At 38.3% G+C, this 18,789-nt stretch overlaps 1 protein-coding gene across 4 annotated transcripts in view; it reads right to left on the bottom strand.

Moving 5' to 3' along the window:
• Positions 1–17,961, bottom strand: part of atp11a (ATPase phospholipid transporting 11A) — a 30,258-nt gene extending 12,297 nt beyond the window's left edge. For all 4 annotated transcript variants that reach the window (XM_029840710.1, XM_011619153.2, XM_029840711.1 and 1 more), the window contains exons 1-15: positions 17,641–17,961; positions 4,620–4,742; positions 4,283–4,372; positions 4,032–4,112; positions 3,841–3,948; positions 3,347–3,475; positions 2,654–2,757; positions 2,533–2,580; positions 2,387–2,451; positions 2,119–2,200; positions 1,496–1,646; positions 1,212–1,409; positions 969–1,082; positions 762–821; positions 386–552 (exon numbers count right to left, since the gene is read on the bottom strand). In XM_029840710.1, coding sequence (XP_029696570.1) covers positions 386–552; positions 762–821; positions 969–1,082; positions 1,212–1,409; positions 1,496–1,646; positions 2,119–2,200; positions 2,387–2,451; positions 2,533–2,580; positions 2,654–2,757; positions 3,347–3,475; positions 3,841–3,948; positions 4,032–4,112; positions 4,283–4,372; positions 4,620–4,742; positions 17,641–17,685 — 1,565 coding nt within the window. In that variant the 5' untranslated portion in view covers positions 17,686–17,961. The remainder of the gene's footprint in view (positions 1–385; positions 553–761; positions 822–968; positions 1,083–1,211; positions 1,410–1,495; positions 1,647–2,118; positions 2,201–2,386; positions 2,452–2,532; positions 2,581–2,653; positions 2,758–3,346; positions 3,476–3,840; positions 3,949–4,031; positions 4,113–4,282; positions 4,373–4,619; positions 4,743–17,640) is intronic.
• Between the last annotated feature and the right edge of the window lie 828 nt (positions 17,962–18,789).

Genomic DNA, 18,789 nt, shown 5'->3' with positions numbered 1-18,789 from the left:
AATTTTATTTAAATCAGTAAATTTAAACAAATAACAAATTGATTAATAAACATAATAAATAAATTAACTTACATGTGAATAAAAGTCAATGTACCTAGTTACTGTTAGAATTGTTTAATTACTTGATTTCTATCAATAAAAATGATACAAAATTATATATATAAACATTTTATTAATTGTATTTTTATCGGCAGGATAACATCTTGAATTAAAAAGATATTCACGATATAATACCGCATTGGCGCTAATTATTAATAAAATATATTTTTATGCTTTCTTAAAGACATAAATTGATACAAAAATATATAAAACATAAACAAAATCAAAATAGTGTTGTTTTATACTCATCTGAGACAGTAAACTGTAGTAAACAAGACGGACCCACCTCTTCATTCCCTCCACCAGTGCCACTTCGTCTGGGGACGAGGAGATATAAAAGGAAGTGGATTTGCCCTGGTGGATGCCATGCTTGATTCCATCCACCGTCTCCTCCTCCTTTACCTGCACTGTGTGGCACAAACACAGTGCACGGAAAAACAGATCCTCATGCACCTAAGGTGGATGACCAATACAGTGTTATCCAGTGTTGAGCAAAGGACCCAATATTGGGTTAAAAAAATTACTCTGGACAAAAATTAGGTCCTCCATGGCAATTTAACATTACAATTCTTGAAGCATCTAAAGTCAAGTTTAGACATTAAAAGGTTATTTGAACGAAGGAATTATTGAATGAATGAATAAATGAATGAATGAGTGCTTACCCTGGCCTCAGGACCAGGTGATGTGTCGATCATATCCATCCCGGCAGCACAAGACAGCACCTTTAAAAACACAGATTAGCCTCAGGTGTGAGCACACAACATTATTTGTAATAAGCATTTATTCATGCACGCCAAAGTGAGGAAGACAGAAATAACTGAAGGGTATGTGACATATTAGATAAAGATGTTAACCCCTCAGGTTGTTACCTGGCCATTGCAGATCACATGTGGCACGTAAACATGTCCGTCCACGCAGCACTCTATAAACTCCATGTTGTTTTCTGTCAGAGTCCCGGTTTTGTCTGTAAATACATACTCCACCTGAAAAATGGAGCAGAGTGTTACCTTCCTTTATATTTCATCTCACCACTTCTAAAAAAATAGCTTCTCAAAAATAAATATATTGTTTGTGAATCGATATGTGTGTCAAACAGGGACAATGTATATGACCTGTCCCAGCTCCTCATTAAGGTCTGACGTATTGACCACAGCTCTCTCTCCCAGGTCCTCATCAAACATCTCATCATCCCACATGATGAAATAGGAGCCAAGAAACTTCTGCATTTCCACAGTGACATACATTGACACAGGAATGATGTAGTTAAAAAGTACCATGAAAGCTAAGAAATCTGTGAATGCCCGGATCACCTGAGGACAACAAAAGAGTGAGTGATCAGAGACATTTCAGAGATTACATATAATTAAAAATCAAGTTGAGTGACTGTCAGACTCACAATATGTCTCTGCCTCTCTGTTTCTGTCCTCTGGTTGTACCAGGGCTCATCTCTATTGGGGTCAGCCTGCCATAAGTATTTCAGTGCAGTGTTGACGACGGCCTTGCCGATGAGAATGCACAGGTAGACCACCAGGTATGCATTCATTGACCTTCAATCAGAGACAGGATAAGTCTAAGTAAGGATAAGTCTATGGAATAAAATGCTCCAGTATGAGAAATGTAATAATTTTTGATGCTACAACAGAAATAGAGAGTAGGGGGGATAACCTGTAAAAATATAAACTGCTATAGTTTCTACAGGTATTCAAGTAAATGTGTGTGATAGATCTACTTATTCAAAGAATTGTTATTTTCTTGGTTTGTTGTCACATCAGTGATATTATCATGATCCTAACATCAACATAAAACATGAACAACTTTGACCTGATTCAATGTCTTTCATTTTAGACACTTATATTTAGAACATCTGTGAGGAATCCACATCTGCTGAGTACATAAGCACTGAAAAGAAGAGATATCTCACAGATTCTTTCAGACTGGAAACAGGGCATTAACTGATGCTATTAGAAAATGGGTAAAAAGATTTATGAATATCTAATAAATCATTTTATGAAAGCTTACTTCTCTACAGCAGAGCGCTTTTGAGATTTAGACTGGTAGTTGAGCGCCATCTTGGTTTCCATACCAGTGTAGATAGCAACAGCTAAATCAAAGACAACACACATCAACAGTTTGACAACAAAAGAACCAAGCAGATGTTCAATAATGAGTAATTATCTCCCAAGAGCTAAATTTATATCTCTTATTTATCAGTGGATGTACATTCAAGACATATGTTTAACCTTTTAGACAGCAATACTGATGGAAGATGGAAGGTTTTAACTATTACCATAGATATACTCTGTGTTCTTGAGTGTGGCTCCTCGTAACAGCAGGTTCTCTGCTCCTAAAGGTCTGTAAACCAGCACACGCACACATAAACACAAATTACCGCAAGTGTTTAATGAGATGTTAATATATAGAAGAGTTCCTTACCTAGCCACAGGCTCACTGTCCATGTAGATGTTGATGCGGCCCACAAATCTGTGTCAGACAGAGATAAGTAAGAACAGAAGTGTGTGTATGCACACTAACGGTAAATGCATTTTACACTCACTTGTAAAGGTCAGGCTGTGGTTGTTCGCATTCAATTGTAGCATGGATCGAGTCAACTTCTTTCTCAGTTTGGCATGCGTTGGTATCCTGAACTGCATAGTAAGTCTAAGAGGCAAAGCAGGAGAACAGGAAAGGAAAGAGATGAACCATTTGGAAACAGCTGTCCCTTTCCTTGTGTAGCAGTTTGTTTTGATACTGTCAGCCAAAGAAGTGCTTTTATATATACTTTATATAAAAATATAGATTTATAAAAACAAGCAATCACAGCCTGTGTAGAGTAGACGTTGGATGGATGAATTATTGGAATGCCAAATTACGACATACTAGATGTGGTCATGTTTTTTTTCCCAATTCAACTTAGCCAGTAAGAAAAATCGCGCAAAAAGATTCATTACACATTAACAAACATTTGATAATACATTAATGACGTATTATGATTAGGTTAATATCATTTACATGAATGTCCACTGCATTTACAGTATATTGGTTTTGTTTGTTTTTTCAACTTTTTTGTAACATTTTAAAAGCAAAAACCACTGACGCAATCTTTAAGTGAAGACTGTGTAAGAATGTGTTTTTCTTTGTTTCACTGTGTGTGAATTCAATGATCTGGAGCTATTATTGAGTGGGTAGGAGTGGAAGTTTAAAGCACATACATACTGTATATACAAATGCACAACAACAAAACACACACCTTATGGCTGCTTTCTCCATCCAGACTAGCTGTAGTGACAAAACAGGTCCCATCTTCTCGGGATGACGACAAAAGGATGAGGTCGCAGGGAAAAGTCTCGTCTTCTTTTACAAAGACCACATCTCCAACCTGAGACAGGCAGAAGATATGATGCCAATTCCTTGAGTTACATTTAAGGATGGTTTAAACAGTGACCCACTTGACTCTAAATAACAGTCCTATAGTAAATACAGTCAGTGTGTCATGTATCCCGAGTGCTACTGGCACACTGGTGTTTGGGTTGGCATCTTGCCTAGCAAGAATCTACCTTAACAGCTGTCAGAGCAATCTGTCACAGACAAGCAATCATCCCATACACCCTGTGCAAGATCCTTTGCAGCTGATATATTACAAAATATGATCTAGATTTATCAATCCCTAGAAAATGAAGTGATCTGAGAAAAAGCGCTATTTCTGTCATACAAGACTAGACTGGGGAAGACTGCCACACATACCCTGAGCTTGCGACTTTGCTTCTGGGTCACTTTCCCGTGGTGCACCACGTGGACAGAACACTGGTTGACAGAATTGTCTGCTTTGTGTCTCAGCCAGTCCTCATAACCCTGATGGAGAGAAGCATGCAGGAAAAAAATGGTATCTGCACCAGTAAAGCAACAGTAATGGTAACAGCTTCCCTGCACCTCACCTGTTTAATGGCTGTTACTGTGATGACAAAGAACAGTGGCAATCCACTGGTGATTGGACTGGTGGGGGTGTCGATGATTAACTGGAGTTAGAGACACACACAGGCATAAAAATATACATGGCAACAGTGAACTGTGATTTCAGTTAGACATTTTTTCTCTACAGGAGTGAGGTGGCAGTACTAAGCACTGCACTAAACAAGATTAACATTTTTAAAAAAAGAATATCCTGCAATGTGAAATTTTCTTTTACCTGAACCAGAAATATGATGAGAAAGTAGAAATTGGCAACTCTCCGGAATTGCTCAAACAGGTTTTTTGGGATGAAGTTCCAAAATGTGTACTGAAAACGTGACAGAGTACGATGAAATAATCCATTCAGTACAAAAAATAAATGATTGATCACTTGATGTTTGCCTTTAAATACCAAATACCAAATATTGTTGACAACTCTTTAGAATCCCTGTCCATTTTGTTAAGCAAAGCTGTTCATTGATATCATTGACATCGCTTCATTCTGGTTTCTGTTTGATCAGATGCACCACTCTGTTTAGAGCCGTGGGACATTCTGTGTGGGTGCTTTCACTGACCTTGGAGGAGACTATTCTGTTGTCAGGAAATCGCTGTTGTATAAAGGCCTCAGTTCCTGGAGGAGGCTCCTTGTGTCCAATGTAAATTGTCCTACTGTCTACCCAGTTCTCCTCACCAACACACTGCATAAAAATGGAAAGAAACACAGGAGAACAGACTTTGTGTGAGTGTGATCGAACGACACCGACATTTGAAACTGTACATAACATATGCAACAATTCCAAACATTTTTAGATACCTACCCCACTGTAGCCACACCTACAGTGATCGCAATACAGTGAGCTACAATTACACACCACTGGGAAGAAATTATAATTTGTCCTCAGTGAATGAGAGCTGTTGTTACCACAGAAAGTTGCACGTGACTTTGACTGGAATGCAAGATCCACACACACACACACACACACACACACACACACACACACACACACACACACACACGTATGCAAACACACAATCAGTCTAGGTTTCTACATATTTCACTTGCTATGATTAGCTTAAACAACTCCCATTGTTGTCAGTAGGATAACTTACCTTTTACGGTAAATCAATTTACGCTCAAGTAACCATTGAACTCTCTATGTCTAGAATCTAAAAATCTAAAATAATTATTACTTATTAGAATACTAACTTACTAAACAAAACACTTATTTGTGCAGAAATAAAACCATTAGAGAAACTAGAAGTGAATTAGTTCCAACCACTGCCCCCTAAAAGAATCAGTCTATTTTGCAATGAAAGAAGGGAAGTAATTCAGTAAATAGATTAGGGGGAGGGGTCAAAAGTAAATACATTAAAAAAATCCCACCCATCCATCCATCCATCCATCATCCATCCATTATTCATCAATCATCTATCTATCTATCTATCTATCTATCTATCTATCTATCTATCTATCTATCTATCCATCCATCCATCCAACCATCCATCCATCCATCCATCCATCCATCCACCCATCCATCATCCATCCATTATTCATCAATCATCAATCATCTATCCATCCATCCATCCATCCATCATCCATCCATCAATCCATCCATCATCCATCCATCATCCATCCATCATCCATCCATTATTCATCAATCATCAGTCGTCTATCTATCTATCCATCCATCCAACCATCATCCATCCATCAATCAATCATCCATCCATTATCCATCCATCCATCATCCATCCATCCATCAATCATCCATCCATTATCCATCCATCCATCCATCCATCCATCCATCCATCCATCCATCATCCATCCATTATCATCAATCATCTATCCATCCATCCATCCATCCATCCATCCATCCATCCATCCATTATCATCAATCATCTATCCATCCATCCATCCATCCATCCATCCATCCATCCATCCATCCATCCATCCATCCATCCATCATCCATCCATTATCATCAATCATCTATCCATCCATCCTCCATCCATCATCCATCCATCCATCCATCCACCCAGTAAAATGGGACCCCATCATTCCCTACAGAGGTGTGTACCAGTTAGAACGATATGCTGAGGTTGACAGCAGCACTACAAAGAATCATTAAGCCTCTTCCCCTACTGTTTTGTCGTCCATTATCTCCCACTGTGCAGCTTTATTGGTTTTCTCACCTTTCCCTCTCCGTCTCACTCGCTCCAACCACAACCTGGGTGGCCTCTAAGTCCACAATCTACCTTCTATTGATTAGGTTTAGCTTTCATCCAGATTCAAGCTTTTTACATAAAAGCCTGCCAGTACTTAATCAAATCAAATGGCATCTTCACAAAATAGAAGCCAGGCTTACAAAATAAAACTGTTTATTTGGTTCAAGCCTTTAGCCTCTGGATGTAACAGGAGACGGTGGTCTATTCTGGACCTTGATAATCACTTCAAACTGCGCTTCATGTTACAGGATGCAGCAGGTTTCGTGGAGTGTATTTATAGTTGAAAGGGAAACATTTGTGGTCATAGAAAGATGGAAGAGAAAGCTTATCGGCTTTGTTCCCATCTGCTACATTCATCACAAAAATCCATTTTCTTTAAAGCCCCATTATACAAAAAACAGAGCAAATGCACACATGTGATCACAACACTTGTGTGGAAACAAAGAAAACATTGACGGAATGCTCGTAAATACTAATTTAAGTGAGATCTGTGCGTAATTTCAGTGATTTGTGGTCTAAGAGGAAAGTAGAATAATTCTGGAGGAAAAACAAATGAAGCCATTACAGAATAAAGCAAGTAATTGTAAAAACTATCAATATAAGGATTTCAGTGATTAAATAAATTCAGTCTTTACAACAGATAGAAAATAAAATTACTTTCTAAGATAATTTACAGGATAGTCAGAGTAATATTCATTAATTTTTTTACTGTAATTAAAAAAACATAGAGGTAATTATTGAACTATTGAATTTTCAACCGTCTCTTTAACAAGTTATTTCTTGTCTTCTGAACACTAATGGCATTTTAAAGAAAATGCAGTGGAACCAGAGGCCTTAAGGATAGCCTCAAGTGTTATAAAGGACCTGCCTCTCATACTGATATCATCTTCAAGTCATAACTTTCTGAAAGTAAACAGAGATTTATTAGCATGATATAATCACAAGGGCAATTTTGATCAATATCCCAAAGAGATACTGTGTGTCAGTGTCTGCTTAGCAAAAATTAAAAAGTTTGACCTCTATACTTCAGACATTTGAAAGCATCTTATCAAAACAATAATCAGCACCATGTTTACCTTACAGTAACCTGATGCCTGGCACATAAAGATAACATTTATGACACAACCAGCACAAAACAGGAATTACAACACACAGATAAGTACTGTTTGTCTGCAGGCTTTGCTATTGTCCCAAAATGCTTTATCTCCTCTGTCTGATGTGAAGCCTCCACAACCTGCTTAATGTGATACCTCTGGCACACACTTTCCTTTCAAATGCACCTTCTTTCTGCCATATATCAGCAAACACAGCCAAGTACACACACACACACACACACACACAACAAGAAAGAAAGAAAGAAATGCTGGTTACAAAGGTGGTAAGGTTACAAAGGTTACAACAAGGTGGTAAAATCATGCATGCACCTGGATCATGTAGTATGTTAAAATTAGTAGGCAGGATTTCTGGAATATACCAGTATATGTCCAAACTCCATGAAAACTATTGTAAATGCTTAGAATTACAGATTTATTGGCAACTTGCCCACAGTATGCAGGATCTTATCTCAACGTGTGATATCCTGATGGGTGTGTGACAGTGTGTGTGTGTGTGTTACCTGAACTACAAACTGTAAACCAGCTGTGCACTCCATCTGTCACAATACCAACATTCTTCAGCTCTCTCCATGCCAGGCTGAACAAGAGAAGCCCTTTTTGTTTACTTTGAATAGCTCTGCACTAAATTGGCATAGAATTTTCTGGTCCTACAGGACTTATCGGTAGTTGTTGTTCGGCGTATCATTTGAACAATGCGGCAATTTCTTTCCAAGCGGATTTTATCTTGATTGTTTATCACTCTTACATGAATGGCTATAAATAAAGCACTCTTTCTGGTAATCGGGGTTGTTTTGTTTTTGTTTTATTGAAATTATGACAAAGATTATGTTTTTAATTGGGTATTGGTTTGAAAAAATGTGCCTTTATGTTGGAATGATACCTCATTCCCGCCTTTGTTTAACAAAACCAAAGCTATTGCTTATTCAAGAACACAAAGGCATGCAAGAACGCACAATTTGTGTCCAAATTGTTTGTTTTTAACTGTATGCCGAGTTTGTCTAATGATATATATGCACACCATTTTCTAAATGAAGCACTTTTGGGCCTCCATTTGCATTTTAACTCAACTGAGAGGTTTACTTCTTTTTCCATGTAATTACAGGTCATTCCTATTACTTCGCTGAAAACTGAATCCTTTAATCACTGACTGAAATACAGACAGGTTCACAACTATAATTAGTAAAATGGTAACTTGTGTTTCTTCCTTTCATCTGTTTGGTCCACAGCTTTAACTGAGATTAAAATGGTTTTGACAAAAGAAGAGACGTCAGTATAAATAGTTCTGTCCATTCTGATTGTATAGAACTGTAATAAATGAAATCGCACACTCTCCATAAGCAGAATGCATTGAAAGGAAGAAATGTTGGCCAAAAACCCAAAACTCTGGAGATACTGCCTCATCTAAGTAACATGTCCTTTCTGCTCTGCTGGAGATCAATGGCAGGATGACTAAATAGTATGTTGGCTTCAAACTCAAGATTTATAGCCTCATAGAAAGTAAACAGCATAAACAGCATGGCCGAGGACACAGAAAATGCTGAAATAAGCTAACATGGAAATTCACCTGCTTTCATTACCTGTTTGCTTATGTGGGTCAGTGAGCCTCTGCACAGTTGCGAGTGGGATGTGTATGCCATATGTTTTCATTTCAATAGGTGTTCCTTCTGTATCTTTCCCATGAGCCCAAATGATAGAGAATGAGGCACAACCTCTGTGCTTCCAGCACCTTTATGAAAATATTAATTAGCCTGGTTTGGTTTTCACAAAGCAGATCTCACTCTGAAAGTAGGATAATGCTCTGCTTCACTCTACAACACTGCATTTGGGACCTGATTTGGCCTTTAATGCATTTAGCTTTTTGTTCTGAGCACTTATTATGGGAGAATGCTCTTCAGGCAGCTAATAAGAACAATGTCCTTCATTGTCTCGTTGCAAGTGGGACTAACGGAGACTACTGCTGATGGTCACATGATTCCACATGATTTGATGTCACATGACAATACACGCTGTAAAGGCCTGGTGATTGAACGGTGCAGCCTGAGAGATTTTAGCTCTGAATCTATTGTTGGCCACATGATGGGCACCAGCTCAGTATAAAGGTGCCATTTTTTCAGGTTCACACACTAGTGAAATTGCATGATAAAACGATAAAAAGATAGAGGAAATGAGAAAGCCATTGCAACTATAGGCAACACAATTGTGATAGGTGTGTTAACTTAAACTAAAGATACACAGGGCAATTAAATAGTAAGCAATGAAACATTATTTCAATCTAAAAAAAAGAGACCTTCTCTTAACAAAGCACACCATAATATATGATGCAATATTTTTCATTTTAATTGATATTTGACACGGCTCATTAACATCCAAACAATTGGAGTAGGGTAATGCGTCTCTATGTGTGTGTGAATTTCCACAGGCTTTCATAAAATCAACACGCCCGCTTCATCAGACATTTTTGGTTTTCCTTGGGGTGACAGCACCATTAGCCACTGATACATGTTCTACCTCACTCCATTTGTGAGTCTCTTCCCGTAATGGTGTTTCCCGGGAGCCCAGAGAAAAGTACAAAAACATATTTATCATTTTTTTAAACTACGCTGTGTTTATTTTCAAATTTTCTTCCTCTCATCTCACTTAGTCAGTAATGCAATACTATCCTGAAAATTAGCTGGTCACTGCTTTCTAAGTGTTGTTGCTCAAACCCTGGAAAGAGGATGTCATCATGTATCAAGCTAATTATAAAAGATTACATGTTGAAAATCATTACTGACTCGAAATGTAAATCATTTAACTTTTGGAAAGCTGCACAATGTGTATATGAATCAATGGAAAAGTATGTTTAAGGTACAAAAATCAACAAAATCAACAAAAATCTAGCAGTAAAAGAGCAAAAAAATCTACTCCGGCATTCTGGGACACTTAAGGTAAGTGGTAAGGAAGGAAAGGTAAGGCAGGTGAGGAGGTTAGGGAAGAGGGACAAAAAGGTTCATGTTAATCTTGAGATCTCTACATTATAATAGAGACATTACAAAAGGCCTCATCAAAAAGTAAATCACATGATAATGACTATACCAAAAATTAGGACAGCAAAATAACTTGGGAAATCCTAAGTGAGCCGCTTCATTGATGCAGAACCGACTAATCCATAAATGTCCAGACACAACATACCATATTGACTGAGGCTGAAAGTGCCCGTCTGGTAAACCACTCTGTGCCATCTTCGCAATTCCTTTTCATTCAGCTGCCCTGTTTGCCATGCTGATTTTAGCTGCAGGGAGTCAATCAAATGATCTTCTTTCCCTTTAGTCTCATTCCAACTTTCAGAAAGCTCTCTTAGCATTTTTTCCAAACAGGCTTGTTTCTCTCCTGTTAGCCTCCATTAGCCATCAATTATAGAGAATACGATTGCATGTGAATGTTTATTTCTTTTAGTTTCCCTTTCAGCCTTGGAAGTATCACTGCTTCCTATCAACTCATTAGATTGTTCCACGTGCCCAAGTGGTACACAGATCTTTTGCTGCCACTTGCCTCCCCTGATGTCAGTTGCTCCAGAGGATGACAAAAAACAGCACCCAGCTATTAACTACTAAGATGAAAAATACACGTATGCGATTCAGCCTCAATTGTGTGCGATTTTCTGGCGTTAGCATCTGTCAGTGGTATGTGATGTATTGTATCAGATGTATTAACTAGAGCGAGACTGTGGGCAGAATGTGTGATTCATTTATGAAAGCTTCTTCAGTGCTGACTTTAATCAACGTCGTGTCTCAGTGACTATCTGAAGATGGGCAGACAGATGTTCTGGCGTATGGAAACGTATGCAAGCCTCTCTGTTCTAACTAATAACCTAAGAATAACTCCCAGTGCCCCAAACATGTTTTCCTATGGCCAGTTAGCGAAAGCACATCAAAACAGGTCGTAGAATATCTTGCGCTGTCCAAATTAAATTACCGGTAGTATAGCATTAGCGTTATTCCCACTTTCACTCCTCCAGTTCCTCGAATTGCAACTACAAGTGAGGTTATCACGTCTCATTGGAGAAGTAACATTGTAAATGCAGGACAAAGAGGATGAAGGCAGCCAAATGACATCATGTGGCTCTCATAAGACCAGTCACCTGACCATGATCATGTGGTGGAAAAGGATTCCTAAAAGTTCTGAGAGGTAATGTATTTGGGTTTAAAAAGCTCATTAATGTGACTGTGATGGAACTATAAATGCACGTAGAATAGAAAATATTCGGCCTCCAGATTTGTCTTGAAATGATAAACTATTTTGACAATGTTTTGCAAAGAGCCACGATAATGAATTTTAAAAGGATACAGACAGAAGTGGAAACTCAAATTCCCATTTGCTGTGAACGCCATTGCTCTATTAAGACTGTCGCCCTGTTCTGTCTGACAACATAATGACTCTAAGACAAACGTTTTTTAACCACCCAAATTGAATAAGTGTAGTTCCAATGACATCAAGTCAGGCAGAAACTAACCAGGATGAGGTTCCTGCAATTTTAGCTCTAATGTGACAACATGCCACCTCAATTCCATCAGAGATATTTCCAAATGCAGCCATGTGAGGGCTCGGTATTATATCACTTTGCGCCGCTCTGGTTTGCTGGACTTACAGTGGGACTAGTGAGAGAGAATCACTCTAATCTGCTGCCAAATTGCATCATAATGTCACAGAATAATCAATATTGCTTCACGTAGGTGGAGCACTCAATTTTGAACATCAATTAAGGGTTCATCAGGTCAATGGCATTAAATATTCACACGCAATCCACTCACATACACCAGTCTGAGTACAAATGCACCATCAGGGGCAACGTCTTTCTCTTTTTGGAGGGGATGTGAACTTCATTTCTGGAGTTCTAAGCCAGACAATTATGGTTGACCGAGAACAACCCCACAGAATGCATGTGAATGATCCTTGAGAAGGACACAAAGCAGAGCAGCAAGAGCAACGCTGACATTACAGTTGGCTTCTGTCACTGGTTTTGTGCATCACATGAACACATAACAGGCAGCTTCTGGGTAGAGCTAACGAGCAACATGCTAAACTCAATCAGAGCATTCTAGAACCACACTGACAGACAGGGAAGTTATTATCTTCCCATAATGCAACAGTGAGGATTTGTTTTTGGATCCAGATTCAAATATATCCTCCCCTATTCCAATTGTTCCACAACTTTTCCAATCAAGTCATGCTGCCCTTAAAAAAATATTATTCTATATTTTAAAAAAACGGAAGCGGAAGCAACATGCACAGTTGGTATAAGCTTTAACTCTTTCTCTTTTTCTCTCGACACGAGGAACATGGGGTGTTGATGGTGGATCACAACTCAGCACTCAGTCAGGTAGAACATTAAGGCGTACCTGCCCTTCTCAGCACTTTTACTGGCATCTAGAGGAATTCTATAAGCCAAGTTTAAACAGCTCCATTGTCTCTACCCTGGCCTTTATAGAGGCCTCTCTGCACCATTACCCCACTGGGCAATCCATCATCTGCCTGTGGTTCAATAGTCTACAATCCGAGTTTAATATTACTGCAGTGACAACGTCTAAATGGAAGTGTCCAGTAGGTACTGTACCTAAAGAGGAAATTAACCTCCTAAAAATCAATGATGCAATTAAATCCTTTCAATTTAAACATGGGTAGATGTCAAGTAAAACGACTCCATTTCCTTTTAGAACAAGGCCATTTAGTTGCTGACTTGTGGTTTAATTCATGTTGTACAAGGGACCAAGATACAGGATAGAAAAGTAACCCGGCAGGCAGCGCTTTAGTGGCAGCCTCTAAGTCTGTCAGGTAAACAGGCTCACCCTGATGCAATTTGTGGACCGTGCACAATATGGAAGAGCCGGTGTTAAATGATTAGCATAAGGCTGAGAGGATGCCTGCTGGAGTTGGCTGACCAGTGAGCATGTGTCTCCTTGACAATGAAGCAACTGGACCGCTAAAGCATTTGAAAAAGTGTACCACATTATTGGAATATTGTAAATCTAAAAATCTTCCTACTAAAGTGGTATTCAATTTAATTGGTTAAAGCATGTGTCAGGGTCACAGTTGTGCAAGAATAATTTGTGGATTTAAGTTGTTTATTTCAGCCTAGACTTTGGATCGTGGATGAATTATTTCAATGGAAACAAGAAGTAACAAATCTGGGATCTCTCTGGTAAATATTGATGACATTTATCTACTCTGGAGTTAGCTGGAGACCCCAAGGATTCCCTTGACAGCATGGTGAGCAGCCACTCTGTGCATACTCCATTAGAGATGAAGCACAACGTCCGTCCACGCTGTCAGCCAGCCTGCTTCTGAATTATTGACAACCAGACAGAGGCAGAGTTCATGTGATCTGCTGCTTTGTGCGTCACCTGCCTATAATATGCTCCAACTTCCCATTTAAGATCCTGCACAGATGACACAATAAAAAGAAAATACTCTCAGTATTTATTCTCAAACCTGTTGCCTGAGAGAAAACATGTATTGGCACTTGGGGAAAAAGACAGCAGGTGGGAAATAAGCAGGGATCACTGGCAGGCTTAGATCTGAAGGTATAGCTGTAAAATGGATTAAGTAGGTGAAGGTATAGTGAACACCAGTAACCCTGTAATCCACTGTGTTAAGGCAGGAAGTCAGTCAAGAGGAGAGGGGCGGTACTTCCTGTCCTGGAATCCAGATTAGTAAATACCAGGGGAACGTTGCCTCAACAGATACCTACACACACCCACACCCACTGCAACTAACTGTGTCATAGAATAGTCATTCTTCTTACTCAATTACTGCATAAATAATCCAAGCATTAAATGAGGAGAAGGGGAATACATCTAAATAATTGAGCAAACCTGCTAAAATCACAGCTGCTTGATTTTTTATTTTTTTTAATTGAGAACATTTTATATATTATACAGTCAAGATTAGCCAGCAAAACTCAATATGCTGTTGCATTAACATGTGTGTTCCATCAGTAATGTATGATTTTATGTTGTTTAAGAATTTCTGCAATTTGATATTTTTTGCTTGAATTGTTTTTCCTTCTTATTTTGCCCACAATCTTTGAAAAGGACACATTTTCTAAAGCAAGTCGCAGAAAATTAAATGGCTCGACACATTCATCAATATAGTATTGCTGTAAAACTTAAAACAACACGGCACTTCCAAATCGTTCGGAGCCTAATTGGGAGGCAGCGCAGTAAAGAAAAGTGTCACAGAGATTTGAACTTGTTCCTTTTCAGACAGAATAAGCATGACAGTCACTGATACTGCAAAACTTGTTAGGGAAGATTTACTCTTGCATAACGTCCTGGGTCTTTTGTAGAGGCTCTCCCCACAAACACCAACTGACCTGCGGCATTACACCATTAAATAAAATGTATTTTACACACGTAATAAAAAGTAAATTACACCGATTCATTCAACACAATGTGTTTTCAGCAGCTAGTGCTGCTTCTGAGGTAAAAGTCACTGATCCATTAATATATAAGCTAGTAACAGAAGATTAAGATGTACATTATACTCTCAAAGTAAACCTTTCTATTTCCCCTGACAATAGGAAAGAAATCTAAATGATTTACAAGACATACTTTTGTGCTTACATTATATTTATACATTCATTTGTAAGAATAGTATTTTACAGAACATAGAATAAAGATTAGCTATTTACCATTAATGCAGAATTCCATAAACATGCACGTAACGCTGTACTTAGATGATAATTCAGCAGACTAAAGTTAGAGACGAGTCCAATTTGAACTAATTTTACTTATACAGTTACATTTAAACATTATTTCCAAAGTTTCATTTCATTTATTTAAAATGAACTGTGGTAAAAAACCCCGGAAATAGCTGGGGAAGTGTGCAACATGTATTCAGTTCCAAACATTCTAAAGTGTACCAAATTGTATCGAATTGATTTGCTTCAGTTATTTGAAAATCCTTCTGAGTTTGACAGCAAAAATACTTTTTAGAACAGTCAGGGAGAGAGGCAACAGAAGTCCAGGAAAGTTGAGGAATGCTTGAAAAACACCTGGAACATTCCACAGGTTAAATGGAGTCACAGGAATGTCAGGTCGTATAGCTCAGAAAACTTTATTAACAAGATATTCCTTAGTAATATTTGGATGTTGTGGTTTTGAATTGCAGTTTCAATCTCTTGCCTATATTATTTTAGTTGTTTTTAGGTTAAAACAAGGAGACGACATTTTAAAATACCATATAAAAGTGATAGCAGACTTTAAGAACAATTTTTAAGAACAATTCTGTTCGACTGATCAAATCTTGCTCAGCTTTGTCAGGGCTGTACAATGACCGACAAGTGTGTAGTTTAGTTTAGTTTAGCAGTAACAATATGAGTTTAACTTTGGAATTTACCCTCAACTGAACAAACAATACAATCGTGAACAGCTTTCTACAAAGATCCGCATCTAATAAAGAAAGCACAAGAATAAATTGCATGATTTTTATTGCACGGCGTCCCTATCCATTTTCAACTTCAGCGAAACGCCGCGAACGCTGTGAACGCTAAATAAAATCTCAATTTACGAAAAGTATCATCATCTCTCAATATAACACCAACATCCACATCAAACGCTACAATTACCTGACCAATTAGAGAAGATCTCATCAGCATCTACCATACTCCCAGACACAAAAACATCAAAATAGATACTCGACAACAAAGGTTTTATTTAATCAGCCTTTGGGGAGGCCACTCCATCCTAAGCCTCAGATGAGCATAAATCTCATCGCCTCTCATGTGAGCAGGGCCTGCCCAGTCAGGATTATTGTCAAGCACATTACTGTGGAGCCTAATGCAACTCTTAGCCATATACAGCCAGGCTGCTCCACTGCCAATTGATTTGACTTGCAGGGATAAAACAAGTGGATTACATAATTCCTGACATGGGCTGCTCCATTTGGAGGTGGTGACAATAGCAACTGCAAATAATAATACAGTAAAGGGGAAAATTAAATACAAACTACAACCACTGGAAATCTGTGATTCAACCTGTGGTGGTGCAACGCTACCTTATTGTGATGCGCTTTGTTAAAAAAGAAAAAAGGTGACCCCATTCCCATTTAAACACTAAAGCTGTTGAAACGTGTTCCTTCATGAGCAGACATGAATCTCACAGTTGACAAGGATTATTAGCTGCAGTGTCCCAGTGTGACGTGCAGAGTGACAAGTATTTTCTTAAAACATAATATATACAGCAGTTATTCAATAGTCATCTGCTTATTGGAGGTTTTATTACTGGTTTTTGACATCAGTCTCCAATAAAGACATCTATAAAGAGACAACGCCTAAAAAACTCAACACATTTTAAACTAAATTGTCGTGGTTTTCATTGAATCTTCAGCACAATGTACTTTATTATTGATAATATAATATTGAATATTGTGGGATTGATTCATTTAATTTTGTATTGAAATAAATAATGTTTTTCAGAATTCTGACAGAAATAAATATAGATCGGAAATGGAAGGAGAAACGAGAAAAAGGAGAGAACAGGCTTTTTTCCAGGGGAACAAGGCTTCTTCAGAACTGAAAGACAGAAGCCTCTCAAACATGAAGTGAAACATCTGCAGACCAGAGAAGAGATGAAGAACTTAGCCCCTATGACCTGGATGATTGAGAGCCTACAACAGCAGACTTGCATGTTCAAAGAAAATGTGTAAAATAAGGGTTACTATTCATCTTTTGCATATTTTCTAGATTCAATGATTTTCTTATATTTCAATTAAAATAGCTATAAAATGCAGTATAATGGCTTGAACTTTGTTTGTTCTCTTCCATATTTTTCAGGGGTTATAATCACTGTAAAAGTATTTAATGTAAATGTACTTTATTACTTTTCCTCGGAAAAGGATAAAAAATAAATGTTTTACACTTTTAAAGTAGCAACTCAAATTAAAGAACCCTACTCGGTTATGGGCTTATCCGTTGTTTTTAGGTGTCTTGTTTGATTAGAGGAGTTATTTCATGCAGATGAGCGTGGTTTGAAAATGGGAAAAGGGTAAAAATCCTGTTTCCTCTCAGAGGGTTTAAGCATTTTTGCCCGTCAATTTCCTTGTGCGTCTATTTCCGCCGGCTGTCCTGAGGCACCTTAATCCGGAGCCGCGGCTCCTTCGCTGGGAGAACAATTTCTACGTGATTTACGTAAATAGTTGAAATAACACGCAGCTGGAACAAGAAAAGAGCGGCAACGCGTTTAAAGACCCCCCAAAAAATAAGAAATAAAAAGACTAACTCACGTATCTGGTGATGAGGGTTCTCAAAGTGCTGAAATCCATCCCCATCCTGTCTCTTTTTCTTTCCCCTCTCCGGACACTCCTTAAAGCGTTTTATGTTCTTTGAATGCTAACTTCTTCGAATGTCCCCTCTTCTGTCCATGACTCCCCTTTTCTGCTCCGGGAGGAAATTAGAAATTTAAAAAGTCAGGTGAAAGGGGTCTGCAACAGCCGGAAAGCGAAGCTCGGCTTCTGGACAGTGAAGCACTCAGCCTGGAACGAGGAAAGAGTCGCAGCCCCTTCGACGGCTCCGCGCTCCAATGTGTTGCTCCTCTTCCTCCCACTGCCCGTCCTCCTCCTCCTCCTCCTCCTCCTACTCCTGCCCCGCCCCGCCCCCACGCGGGTTTATGTATAATCTCCTCCTCTCACCGTAAATACGTCACGATCATCCAGGTGGTGGCTCGGCTCAGCCTGAAGGTGTGCGCATGCGCACTGTATTATTTCCCGCGTATAATTGATTCTCTCAATATTCACTTATCACTTATTCACTTGAGATCGGTGTGCGTTAAAAATCTATTGAACCCCACCTGTATCTTTCTCTGTGCATACGATATTACGGCAATTGTCACCACATTGTTATTACAAAGTGTCACCAAGTAATAGAGACAGACAGACTGATACAGGAAGAGATTAAGTCTATATTGAGTTACGCAGTAGAGATATTGTGATACAATGTAAATAAAATACCTTAAATCGATTTTTCATATAAGTAAATATACTGGGAATTTTGATTTGACATAAGTTAGGTAAATGCATTTACTTTCTGCATTAATTTATTTTAAAAAGTGGCATATTGTTCCTTATTATGTATTATACCTATGAATCAAAATTGATTGCGTTTAAAGTTTAATCAATATCTACAACTATCTAAAGGTAATAATGACAACATTCACAATTCGAGCTGTTCAGAATTGTCGGAACAAAAGTCTAGAGTACCGTGTTTCCGGAGGGAAATGTTTTCATTCATTTGTCCATCTGCTGTTTCCTGTAAAGTTTTCGGCGGGGTTTTGTGAAAAGAGAACATAAAGTTTCTTGTATTGTCAAAATGTATATCCGGTTAAGGCTTTTAAAGTAAAACATTTTCTCCTTTGGAAGAATATTTTTGAAATCGTC

The sequence above is a fragment of the Takifugu rubripes genome, chromosome 8, assembly GCF_901000725.2.
Source record: "Takifugu rubripes chromosome 8, fTakRub1.2, whole genome shotgun sequence".
Lineage (NCBI taxonomy): Eukaryota > Metazoa > Chordata > Actinopteri > Tetraodontiformes > Tetraodontidae > Takifugu > Takifugu rubripes.
The sequence above is the reverse complement of the archived record's forward strand: the minus strand, read 5'-3'. Positions and strand labels throughout refer to the sequence as shown.